This window comes from Globicephala melas, chromosome 14 (assembly GCF_963455315.2).
Source record: "Globicephala melas chromosome 14, mGloMel1.2, whole genome shotgun sequence".
NCBI lineage: Eukaryota > Metazoa > Chordata > Mammalia > Artiodactyla > Delphinidae > Globicephala > Globicephala melas.
Window position 1 is genome coordinate 58,690,710 of NC_083327.1, and position 13,768 is coordinate 58,704,477.

At 41.0% G+C, this 13,768-nt stretch overlaps 1 protein-coding gene across 2 annotated transcripts in view; it reads right to left on the reverse strand.

The window, feature by feature from the left end:
• The window catches only part of STX7 (syntaxin 7), a 49,199-nt gene extending 39,603 nt beyond the window's left edge, over window positions 1-9,596 (reverse strand). Inside the window, exons 1-3 of one of the 2 annotated variants that reach the window (XM_060283433.1) lie at window positions 9,472-9,562; window positions 6,730-6,892; window positions 4,283-4,433 (exon numbers count right to left, since the gene is read on the reverse strand). In XM_060283433.1, coding sequence (XP_060139416.1) covers window positions 4,283-4,367 — 85 coding nt within the window. In that variant the 5' untranslated portion in view covers window positions 4,368-4,433; window positions 6,730-6,892; window positions 9,472-9,562. Of the gene's footprint in view, window positions 1-4,282; window positions 4,434-6,729; window positions 6,893-9,471 lie in introns of both variants that reach the window. The other variant, XM_030853430.2, reaches the window with a different exon arrangement.
• Window positions 9,597-13,768: the final 4,172 nt, after the last annotated feature.

A 13,768-nucleotide genomic window follows, 5' to 3' on the forward strand; every position in this document is an offset into this window, starting at 1 on the left:
ACCTATGTTTTCTTCTAGGAGTTGTATGGTTTCAGGTCTTATGTTCAAGTCTAATCCATTTTGAGTTAATTTTGTGTATAGTGTAAGACAGTGGTCCCGTTTCATTCTTTTCCATGTGGCTGTCCAGTTTTCCCAACATGATTTATTGAAGAGACTATCCTTTTTCTATTGTATATTCTTGGCTTTGCTGTAAATTAACTGATGATATATACATGGGTTTATTTCGGGGCTCTCTATTCTGTTTCATTGATCTATGTGTCTGTCTTTAATGCCAATACCACACTGTTTTAATTGCTATAGCTTTGTAATAGAGTTTAAAATCAGAGAGGGTGATGACTCCAGCTTTGTTCTTTTTCTTCAAGATTGCTTTGGCTATTCAGGGTCTTTTGCAGTTCCATACAAATTTTAAGACTGTTTATTCTGTGAAAAATACCATTGTAATTTTGATAGGGACTGCACTGAATTTATAAATTGCTGTGGGTAGTATGGACATAATATTAATTCTTCTGATCCATGAGCATGGAATATCTTTTCATTTATTTGTGTCTTCTTCAATTTCTTTCCTTAATGTCTGATAGTTTTCAGTATACAACCTTGGTTAAATTTATTCCTTTCTGATACAATTATAAATGGGATTTTCTTAATTTCTCTTTCTGATAGTTTGTTATTAGTGTAGAGAAACACAACAGATTTTGAGTACTGATTTTGTAACCTGCAACATTACTAAATTTGTTTATTAGTTCTACCAGTTTTTTGATGGAGTCTTCAGGGTTTTCCATATAATATCATGTCCTCTACAAATAGTGACAGTTTTACTTCTTCCTTTCCAGTTTGGATGCCTTTTATTTATTTTTCTTGCCTAAATGCTCTGTCTAGGACTTCCAATATTTCTGAATGAAAGTGGCAATAATGGGCATCCTTATCTTATTCCTGATCTTAGAGGAAAAGCTTTTAGCTTTTCACCACTGAATATGATATTAGCTGCTGGCCCGTCACATATGGCTGTTATTATGTTGAAGTATGTTCCCTCTATACCCATTTGGTTGAGAATTTTTATCATAAATGAATGTTAAATCTTGTCAAATGTTTTTTCTGTATCTACTGAAATGATCATATGATTTTTATCCTTCATTTTGTTAATGTGGTGTATGTATATCACATGGCCTGATTTGTGGTCGTTGAACCAGCTTTGCATCCCTGGCATATATCCAGGGATTTATTCTTTCAAAGACACCAGTTTGCCAGATCCCATTCTCTGCTTTCATCTCATTCAGTCTGTTGGCAGCATTAGACACATGATGCCTCACTCATTCTTGAAACACTCTTTGAATTTCTGGAAACCCAGCAGAGCCTGATTTTCTTCTTACCTCACTGGTCACTCCTTCCCTGACTATGGTGTCTTCCCCTGCTTTCCTGACTTCTACATTTTTTTAAATGCTCCAACACTCTTCTCTGAACTCTACTCACTCCTTTGTGATTATTTTAGACCTATGGTTTTAAATACCATTTATATTCTGATGACACTCTGATCTCCAAATTCATACACCTAAACTAGATGTTCGACACCTCCACTTAGATGTTTAAAAGACACCTCAAACTTTACTTGGCCAAAACAAAACCCTCCCCACATCTCCTCAACTATAGTTCTTCCCATCTTAGGACATACTCACCACCATCCACTTGGTTGCTCAAAGCAAAAACCATGAAGTCATCCTGGTCTCCCCTCTCCCTCTCACCCCACCCCCGTGCATCAGCAAGTCCTGCTGTCTGTGCCTCCACAGTACCTCCATCACTTCTCTCCATCTCCCTTGCTACCACCCTGGTGCAAGCCAACATCTCTCTCATCAGAGCCCTGCCATGGCCTGTGTGTTCTCCTTCTATTTCTTCAAAGTCTGTTTTCTAAGCAGCAGCCAAAGTAATCTTTTCAAAGTGCAGATCTGATTGTGTCTCTTCCCTGCCTCTTAGAACGAAATTTAAGCTCCACATGGCCTCCAAGGTTTTAGGTGACCTGATTGGCCTCCTCTCTGATTTCATCTCCTGCCATTCTTGCCTCAAGTGCTGTGCTTCGGCCACACTGGATTTTTCCTATTTTCTGAACACCCTAAGCTCTGGACTGCTTTTTAAAAATACCAGCTGTGGCCTCCATCTAAATGCTCTTTCCCAGTATTTTCTCACTACCAGCCCCTTCTCTTCCACATTCAGAGAACCACCTAAGATAAGGCAGCTTCTCCCTCATCACTTGCTCTCATCACATCACTCTCATTTTTTTTTCTTCATAGGGAATTATGTTGTTCATTAAATGTTTAAACCATCAGTTTCTCCTCACACTGGAAACTACAGGAGAACAGGACCTTGTGGATCTTGTTTACTGCTCGATTCCCAGGGTCTGAAACAGGGACTAGCAAACAGTTGGTGCTCTATAAATTATTTGCTGAATGACTAAAGACTTAACATAAAAATGAAAAGTCATTTGTTTAACCATTATTCCAGTGTCTTAATTACAGACCTGAGAAATATCTCACCGCCATATGCTGTTCACTTAGTAACAGGGACTGCACTGCTCCTGAGGTAGACAATTCTATTCCTCAACAACTAGGATTATTCAAAGCCCCTTATTCCTTTCTCAAGCTGTTGCTTCCGTTCATCTGTGGAGGCCTCTGTGATCAAGTAGAGTACATTTCTCGTGTTTTAGACAAGACAGTTCTTCAAATATCCGAAGGTGGTGATTGTACCGTCTCAGAGTTAACAGTCCCAGTCTCCTTAACAGCTCTTCACAAGGCTGTTAAAAACAAGAGTTTCAGGTCTTATCATCACCCTCCCATGTACTCCAAGACTGCCCCAAACCACGATGTAGTCACACACTTAGCTATCAACTATGCCATGAATATGCAACTGTGGTCCAATCTACCTCATATCATCTGGCTGGTCTCACGAACTGATCTCTTTCTGAGAGAGTGTAACCTGACTGAAGTTAACGCTTCCTTCCTTCCAGTTCAAGCTCACACACCATCTCCAAGATACATCTCCATGTATCTTTCACACCACTAAGTGCACAAGGCTTCTGTAATCTCCATGCACTACAGTCATTCCTCATCTTCTTCCCAGAATTCCCGACACCGTTTAGCTTCCCCGACACAGGATACCTGCCCTATCCTACAGAAAAAGACCTCCTGGCCTCCTTTCTTGGATAAAGGTCCTGATTTTCCACATGTGCAAATTAAAATTATAATTTTCACACAAGTAGCCTGAGGCAGACTAGCACTATTTCTAATCAGCAGCAAGGGAGCCACAAAAAGGAGAGGCCCTTTTGGCTACCATGGAAACAATTTGAAGCAGGAAGAGCAAGGTGGAGCCAGCCAACGCTGGTGCCCCAGGACAAACTGGAACAATCCTTGGCGTACCAATCCTATAGACCCTACTGCGGACAAAGTGATACCTCTACGCTATCCCCCTCCTTGCTCCTCCAAGGACAGCCAAAGAAAACAGGAGCTGCCCCAAATCAGGATACGGGTTATCCTACACTGCTGTGCAGGTCAGCACTTTCTTAGAACTATCTATAATCTAGTTTTACTCCCTCTGCCTCCAAAACAACTGATATCTCATTTCAGTCATTCAGGCAGAGTAATAATTGTTGGGAAGTTAATGATTAAAGAAACACAGTTGGTCATCTGAAAACATTTCAGATGTTCCACAGTGTGTTTAGCATTCTGGTAAAGAGAGTAGCCTTAATGAAGTAGGCTGAAGAATAAAACTATATATATTAACACACTCTGAAAGAGTTCAGGCATGCCCAGAGGGCCAAAATACTGACCGCAAAATGACCGGAATAATCTAGGTATATGATTAGCTGTGATTCAGAAAGAAAAACTAAAAAACTCTATAGGTTCAAATCTGCTACAGGGATTTTTTTTTAAATTTCTTATATATATTCTGAGGAGTACTGATAGTGCTTGACAGTGCTTCCCAGTGCCACACCTATGAGATTTCATCAAATCTCATTTATCTCATCTAGAACCTGACAGCTTTAATGCAAACCTAAGTATCTATCCTTTTAAATCTTTCTTTCATTAATGAATGTTTATCAGGTGCCTGACACTCTACAGAAAAATGCAGTTAAGTGTTACCTCTTCTAATATAACTACTCCTTATCTTTACTCTATAGAGGTCTAGCCTTTTAAAATCTGCTCTTGGAGGAACACTAATTGTCCTTTTTTGAATCTCCACCAAGTTTCAATGAAGAATTGAAAACAAACAATGAAGTCAATTTAAAAACTCAACTCACAACATTGTGTGATCTTCTGGATGTTGGAAGAGATAAGCTGGGCCAGCTGGGCAGGGTCACCACCAATTCCTGGAGTGTAAGACATAGTTGATTTGCTTGTTCGCTAATTTCATCAGCTGTTTGTGGGCTGTGCAGTTTTCTAAGCAGTCACCTAAATAACATAAAAGAAAAGTCACATAACTGCATTTTTAAAGTTACTGGCTTACACTTTCCAAATTGTCGATCTGGGAGGTTACAAGTACAAATTTCACGATCCTACTAGGGTTGAAATCTAGCTCACAAAAACACACTGTATGAGGAAGTGTTCCTCTTTCTTATTTATGTACTCTCTTAGGGGTGCTCTTCCATCTACATGCACAAATACACCTACACACAAATGAATCTCACATCCACATCTCCGAGTCACACTCTTAACTCTCTTTAGTGTCTATATGCCTTTGAAGCTATAGGAACTCGCCAACTGCCCTTTTAGCTGCCAGTGGAACTGGCAACAGGAAATCTCTACTTTGGGGAAGACACTTAGCATTTGGGCCTGCTGCCAGGATCCAAATAAGATACTGCACATCCAGGGACCAAGAACTTTCTCACTCTATACAGAAGAAAGGTAAAGATTCACTCTTGCATCTACAGGACTAGCATCAACAGATCAGATCCCTTGCATCAGGACCACACAACCACACGATTAGCTGAGGCCTGCTCTCTCCCCCAAAGAGGGACTATAATCAGTCCTGTTGATTGCCACTTAGTATTGTAGCATTTCCCTCAACCCTCAAAACTCAAACAAGTCTGGTCTAAGCCTTCTCCTGTTTTCTTTTATGGTCTCCTTTCCCCCCCTTTAGAGAATCAACCAATCAGCTACAAACTACCAGTTTCCCCTTTACTCAAGCGCCTAAATTTGAGAAAGTTCCTGCTGGTGAGATAACTAAGCTTTATTTATCCAAAGAGCTGCCACTGTTGGACTGGCTGGCATTTCCTTAGAGAAGGGGTGCAATGGCGATTCCCTCAGCTCAGTGCTGAGTGAAGAATGAAAAGAAACTGTGAATGATGGAAGAGAAAGAAAAATTCAACAAGATTAACTATAGCTAACTTATTATTTCCTAAGCATTGTGTTTAGGACTTTCACATTTTCTTAGTTGATTCTTCCACCAAGCTTATGAGGTAGGTACAACAATAATTATGATTTTTCAAATGAAGAAACTGAAGCATAATGAGAATAAGCAACATGTTTAATGTAAGAAAAGAGCTAAAATTTGAAACTAAATCTTAGAGTCTATGTTTTGAAAACACAAAACCATCTTGTTGCTTCCCTGTATAACAAAATTAAGGACAGGTCAGCCCACTCAATTTAGAAAAACCAAATTTATCACCTTTCTGCAGACTCTGTATGAAGTTTTGCTAAACCCACAAGGAAGATGAGGAATTCAGCTTGGGATAACTACATGCATGGATCAAGGTAACACTGCCGAACAGCTTACACCTCTTCTCTCTTATTCTGCTAACAGTGATATCTAAAAGACAACAGTGGTTGGCTCTCCTGATGAGATATGAAAAATAAAGGATCCAAATAACTGACTGTACTTTAAAATATATGTATATAAACAGATAGACAGCTAACTATAAACTGACTTAACAGTGTATGATCTTTGCACACAGGCTACATCAAGCAAGTTATTCTGATGTCTGCTTTCCACATCAGCCTCCAGCACCTAGCCCAGAGCTAAGATGCACTGAAGTACTTTTGCTGTACACTTTCGAAAGCCCATTCAGAATTCCTAGTTTTATTGCTCAGAATAACAGTGACTCATTATCTATACCTGCACTATCAAGTGTTCAGCTATCACATGTGTGGCCACTGGCTACGATAGCTCACGTATGGAACATTTCCATCACAGCAGAAAGTTCTATTGAACAGTGCTCACCAAAAATCTCAATAATTAGCTTGCTATGAGGATATATAAACACTATAAAGAGAAAGACGGGAAGAGGGGATCAAGGTGCAATACTCATACTGAGAATCTTCTCAAGACTGTTTCTACAGAGCACAGATAAAAGAACAAAGGGAATTTTAAAAAGAAATCTTGAGTGTCAAACATTACCCCTAGTTGCTACTGGACACAGTGTAGAATCCTTAAGATTCCCATTAACATAAATCTCATGCTCTATAAATCCTGTGTGGATAAAGCAACAGAAACAGTCAGTTTCACTTTCTTAATGGTGAGCACCAGCATAAAGCTCAGGACTTCCCTCCACCCTGTGCTCCAAAATGATAAGTTCCCAGAAGGGCAGGTTTTTTGTTTTCAGTTTTGATTTTTCTTTTTTTGGTCTATTTTGTGGACTGCTCTACTCTCAGCATCTGGATATACAATAGGTGCTTAATAAATATTTGTAGAATGAATAAATGTACCTATTTCCTAAGAACACACACCCAGTCTGAGGGTAAATATTACCATTTCTAAGACAGTGAACTCCAGGGCCTTCTTTCAGATCCAGGATGTCCCAGGCTTATCGCTGCCTTGGACCACTGCTTGGTGCCATTTCCTCTCCCTGCAGGGCGCTTCCCATGATCTCCATGTGACCTGCTCCGCTTCCCCAGCAAAGTCTCATCACGTGCTAGAGAAGCATTTCATATTCACTTTGATTTGAAGTGAGAAGTCACCACTCTGTCACTCTGCTGATCTAACCTACTGCATCATAGTACTAATCACCATTTAAAATGATCTAGTTCGTATATCATTTATTATCTATCCCTACCTCTGGAACATAAACATGAGAGAGACAAGGCTATCTTCTTTTTTTTTTTGAATTTTATCTTTTTTTTTTATACAGCAGGTTCTTATTAGTAATCTATTTTATACATATTAGTGTATATATGTCAATCCCAATCTCCCAATTCATCCCACCACCACCATCACCACCCCTGCTTTCCCCCTTGGTGTCCATACATTTGTTCTCTACATCTGTGTCTCTATTTCTGCACTGCAAACCAGCTAATCTGTACCATTTTTCTAGATTCCACATATATGTGTTAATATATGATATTTGTTTTTCTCTTTCTGACTTACTTCACTCTGTATGACAGTCTCTAGGTCCATCCATGTCCCTACAAATGACCCAATTTCATTCTTTTTTATGACTGAGTAATATTCCATTGTATATATGTACCACATCTTCTTTATCCATTCATCTGTCGATGGGCATTTAAGTTGCTTCCATGACCTGGTTATTGTAAATAGTGCTGCAGTGAACACTGGGGTGCCTATGTCTTTTGAATTATGGTTTTCTCTGGATATATGCCCAGTAGTGGGATTGCTGGATCATATGGTAATTCTATTTTTAGTTTTTTAAGGAACCTCCATACTGTTCTCCATAGTGGCTGTATCAATTTACATTCCCACCAACAGTGCAAGAGGGTTCCCTTTTCTCCACACCCTCTCCAGCATTTGTTGTTTGTAGATTTTCTGATGATGCCCATTCTAACTGGTGTGAGGTGATACCTCATTGTAGTTTTGATTTACATTTCTCTAATGATTAGTGATGTTGAGCAGCTTTTCATGTGCCTCTTGGCCATCTGTATGTCTTCTTTGGAGAAAGGTCTATTTAGGTCTTCTGCCCATTTTTTGCTTGGGTTGTTTTTTTAATATTGAGCTTCATAAGCTGTTTATATACTTTGGAGATTAATCTAAGGCTATCTTCTTGTAGACTCCAGTGCCAGGGACATAGATGTTCCACGAATGTGAGGGTGATCACTCTCCTAACAGACATGAGCATTCTCTACATAAACTACATTAACTGCATTCATTAGCTCAGCTCCTCCATCCATTAAACTATTATACTATTTGGGTTTAGTCCACAATACCGAGAATTATTTTTCACTCTTTCACACACACTAAACTTTCAAATTAAATAGAATTATGGCAAATCTTATTCAGACTTACTGCAGGTGTTTTATACAATTTCTCACCCAGCAGCACCTGGCTAAAGTTTGAGATCATAACCAAAATTAAGATTGACTTTGAGATCGGGAGCAAAAGTAAAATATCTGAAGAAAAATGTAGATGTTAATGAGTTCACATGGTATCATATTAACTCTGAAACTAGAGCATAATTCTTAACTAGTCACAAGTCTGAGACAACCTTCTCAAAGTGGCCTGCAAAGCAGAGGCGTGTCCACATCACAAGACACAGCTAAACACTGCTATCAGTCTCTGACCAGGGGGGATGATCAGGCCAACCCCCGAAGAAACGTCCACCTCCAATATTACTAAACAGCACAGCATTTCATAATCATTTCCTTTTCTTCCAGATCCCGAGCAAGCTTTAAATTATATATAATTATGGTCAGAATATGTTGATCTGAATTAAACAAAAATTAATGTATGTCTATATGAACCAAGCAAATGTAAGAAACTTGAGAGTAAAAACATATATAGCATTTGACGGGAAAGGCATTTTTGTTTTCTTTTTGTCTGAATGTAAAGAAAGTAACAACCTAAAAAACAAGAGGGGTGGGCTGAGGTGGGGTGGAGAGGCATCTTGGAATATTTTATGTAGCTGTAAAGGGCTTAATGCAAACCAACTAAGGACAGGTACTGAAAAGATCAAAGAAAGGTAGTGTGTCAAAGTCTCCAGGCCAAATAGAAAACCAACTACGATGAGCCTCCGAATAAACGTATACGGTTCCTCTACTATAGAAATATATGTCTTCAGTTCTTCTATATTCGGGAGGAGAACTTTAAAGCGCGTTTTCTAAATCCGAGCCTTAAAAAGAGGAAGAGGTCAATTCGTGTCCAGCGTGAGGCAGAAGCTGTTCTCCTGAGCTGGGCCGGAGCGGCTCGGGCTCCAGCCCCGCCCCGGAGCGCTCAGCCCGCCGGTGCGCCTGAGCGAGAGCGGCCGGGGCGGCCGGGGGAGGCGGCGAGGCTGCGGCGCAGCCGGCGCAGGGCGGGCCGGGCTGACTAGGCCGGCGGCACCAGCCGAACTGCACCGCGCACCCGCGCCGGCCCGGGGGGCGTGGGGAGGAGCGCGCTCCCGGCGCTGGGGCAGCGCCGGCCCTCCGACTCCCGAAAGCCTGCCGCGAAGAGCAGGGCGGCGGCCACCTGACAACGCGCACAAACAAGGTGGCACGGCAGCCACGGGGACACGCGCTTTCGGGGCGCCCAGCCAGGGACACCCCCTCCAGAGACTCCTCTTACCCCGACGTCCTCGGCTTCCTTCTCCTTCTTTGGCCCCGGCCACCCAAGGGCCCCAGAGCCGCCAGCAACGAGCCTCAGCTGATGGGTGGAGGCGCTGGAACGCCCACTGCGCATGCTCTCAATCCCTCCCTGGGAAGGAGGCGGGGATATCCCTCCTCTTATTGGCCAGCGGGGTTGAGTGACAGCGGCCCTTCCCCGCCCCCTCTGGTTCTAAGCTAAGGAATAGGGGTTCCAGCAAAACTGCAAGGGAGGTGTTCTTTGAGGCCTGACGTGTAGATGGTGAACGCCTTATCCTGCGTGTAAAAAACAAGAGGAGGGAATGGAGAGCAGCTGTTTTCTTTATCAGGTGTTGCCGGCTTCCCTAGACTCGTGTCTTCAGCCAGCCCCATCAACTCACGCCTGTCTTGTTTCCTAACCCTTAACCTCAGTAGAACATATTCGCAAGTCCATTAAAAAATGTGAACGCAAATGCGCAGTTCTAGCAGGAACAATGAGTGGAGTCATTTCCGTGTGCCCACTTAGTAACCAAGTTTTCGTAGCACACTCAAGTCATATGAAGCATCCTTGCATGGCAGGAAGTAGTTTCAACAGGATTTGAAAAGAGCAGAGAATGTTCTCATGATAAATATTCAAACATAAAGTCATTGTTAGATAAAAAGCATCAGTTGCTTCAGGTGAGAGAAATACCAAATTAATTAATTAGGCCTTTGTCTGTATTAAGGCAATAATATTTTCTGAAAGGATCATCAGGGCATCAAAAGTCCAGATGGACTAAGGTGGAAAAAAAAACTAAAACCAGAATATTTTGAATTGGTACCACATGAGCAAATTCTAGTTTGTTTGGAATTATACATACATATGTGCATAAGTGAGTGAGGTCAACCAACGATAAGAAACATAAGAGGCTCTCCGTTTATTTTTCATTTTTCTACTTTTAAGAGAGAAATGGGAACAAGAAAATTTTTCTGTTTCTCATTTTTTCCAGAAGAAAACTGTGGTATAAGTGTGGTAATAAGCAACAACTTATACTCTGCGTCTGTGAAGAGGGGGCAAGAGAGAGATGGGCAGGCTGGCCAAACAGAAGGCACACACCCCATCGAAAGGGGCAGCATGATTCAGCTAGAGCCGATTGTGGACTTTTAGGAATAATTGGCCCAATGTGATCAAGTTATCTGTTTTGTCAAGATACAGTGTAAATTCTAACTTTTATGTGAAAAATCTTTTTTTCAGTATTCATAAGTTTTTATAAAACATTCTGTGATCAAATAATATACATATATCAGTCTTTGTAATAGGCGATAGTTTCAGCCATAGAGTATTAAAGCTGGAGAAAGCCTACCAGAAAAGCTACTCTAATTCCTCATTTCACAGATGAAAAAATCTGAAACCCAAAGAAATGTCATCAAAATCACACAAATAATTATGAGAAGCACAGATCCAGATGACCTAATTCAGAATCTTGATTTCTTCCTACCATATAATTCATTCAGCACATGTTCACTGGGAATCTGCCATGTGCCAGGGACTGCGACAGGCACTGCAGATATCAAGATGAGTAGGATACAGTATTTTCCCTCAGGTTGCTCAAAGAGTGAGATCCTTCCCAGAACACTGCAAGAGATGCTGTGATAAAGATTTGTACACAGCACAGAGGGAGCCCAGAGATGAGGACGACTTACTGTGGGATCAGGGACCATTCCAAAAGGGAAGAGTTAATAGAATCCTGAAAAATGTGTAAGACTTCACTGGGAAGACAAGATGGGAAAGGACATTCCAGCCAAAAGGAAGGACACATAAAACTTCATAAAATCACAGGCAAGTTCAAACTCTCAGGGATCTCTTCTAATTTTCATTAGACTAAAGCAGAGTGGGTGGAATGGAGGGGCATCAGACTAGAAAGTCAAGTGGAGTTTATATAATGAAAAGCCTGGATATCATGTTAAATGAATATCTAATAGGAGTTAAACTATGAAAGCAAAGGTGTGATGTCCTCATATTTCCATGCTCTGAAGACACCTTTGGAGAATGGGCAAAAATAAAGGGAAATAAAAGTGAGAGAGAGTTTTGACCACTTAGGAGGCTGTTGCAATGGTAGCATCCCCCAATTAAGAATCTTCCCAATATCAGAGATATTGAAGGACTGTAGTAAGGCAAATATATTGGAGAAGAGGAGGTGAGGACTGCTTTGAGAAATATTTAAGAAGACTTGGAAATCAATTAGATATGGAGAATGAAAGAGATGACTCCTCTTTTTAAGACACAAAACTGAGCAGAACATGATGTAGCTGAGATCTAAGATTGCTGATAAAGCAATTGCAGTTTGAGGATGGAGATGGTGAAATGAGGGAGCAAAGTGACAGTAAGTTTAGCTTGGGATGTGTTGTTGTGTTGAAGACTCTGGGGAAGTGAGACTCAGAGATGTCCAGTGTCCTACAGGTACTTGAGAATGTGAGCTGGAGTTCCGGATAGAGTTCTGGTTGGAGCTACGGGAAGAGATGAGCTCACTGACTCTAAGGATGGGATGTTGTGGACTTTCTGTGTTTAAGGGAGGGCAGAGGAAGAAAAACCATGAAAAGGAGTAATCAGAGAGATAGGAAGTAAACAAGGAAGAGGTGTAGTAGAGAATGAAGGAAAACATTTCAAAAAAGAGGGAATGGTCTATGATAGCACATGTCACAGAAAGTTCAGGTAAATTGAGAACCGAAAGTTGTGCATTGGAGTTGGAAATTAGGAAGTGGTTGGTAAATTTAGGAACAGGCATTTCAGTCATTCAAGGAACTATCATGCAAATAATTTACATTTACGTAGTGTCTGCTGCGCTTTCCAAACATCCTATCATGTTTGATAGAATCCTGGGCTGTGAGAGGGGGTGTCACGAAGCACTGTTGAAGAACTGGAGGCTTGGTGGTCTCTTCAGGTCACCCTGCTAGTTACTGACTGAATGAGGACCAAAGCTTTGTTGTCTGAATCCTCCTCCTGGGCTCCTTCCAATTTTTCATGTTTCAAAATATGAGTGGATTTCTTCCAGGTCTTTTGAAAACTAGGAATAAGATTTCACTCCTTTGTATCCTTTGTATTCAAGTGAAAAAAAAAAAGGTATAGTTTAGGTAGCCCTGCAAAATTTAGAGGTACAGAGGATAAATGAATTCCAGAAGAGTTCCTGATATTTATGGCATCCCACCTGAGCATCAACCTGCTTCTTAGTGAAACTTAGCCAGGTGCCTTGAACACAGCAGGGATCAAAAATTCTGCCAATTTAACAGGTGATCATTTCACTTCTCCCCAAACAAATCCTTTATACTTGCAAGAATTCCCTATGTCTGAAGGCTTGTGATTTGGATTTTTCAGAGCTAGTAATTTTGGGGATTTGGGTCTTCTTGGAAAGAATTCGAAGGGCAAATCAGAAGTAAGTCTTTGAGCGGGAATTGTTATCTGCATACTTGTGTCCTTATTAATATAAATACCACCTAAATAACGTCTGCCATGTAGGCTAGGGAACTCTTCACTGCTGTATCTCCAGTGTTTGGAATAGCAATTCTAGCAAATCGGAGACAATTGCCTGTTCACATTATAGCCCCTGAGCTAAAATATTTTTTAAAAGGCCCACCATGTGATCTTGTGGGACAGCCAGAGAAGTAAAAGACACAAAAAGGAAAAATACAAAAAGGCAAGGAATTTATTGATAAATGAGAGGTACAAGTGTACCGGTGAAAGTTTTTGATTATAAAGTATGGGAGAACCAAAGCTGTTTTAAGAAATCTGTGCTAGATTAAAAGGCAGTTTAGGAACTTCCCTGGTGGTCCAGTGGTTAAGACTCCACGCTTCCACTGCAGGGGGCCACGGGTTTGATCCCTGGTCGGGGAACTAACATCCCACGTGCTAATATTCCACATATTGAGCAGTGTGTCACCACCCTCCCAAAAAAAGTCAGCTTAAATTAATGTCTAATAAACTAGAGTTTGTTCCGTTGTGCCTTGTTTTTAAGCACCTCTCATCTCCCTCTGCAGTCTGCTTGTTTTCTAAGACCACTCTGCCCCTAGCTATATGCCAAGCACAGAGCAGATTTTGCTCTCACTTTTAAACATAGAGCTAATAGGAATCCCACAGAAATCTTATATGGACCATAATAGCATGACGATTGGTCTGTTCATCTCTAATTTTACCTCCTACAATTATTATCGTTGTGTGCCCTCTTCTCTCTGTGTCCCAGTCCACTACAATACCTTCCTCATTGGCATCTGTACCTCCAGTTCTACTCAACGTCATTATCCTCAAAGCCACCACTGAGTATTTGAAG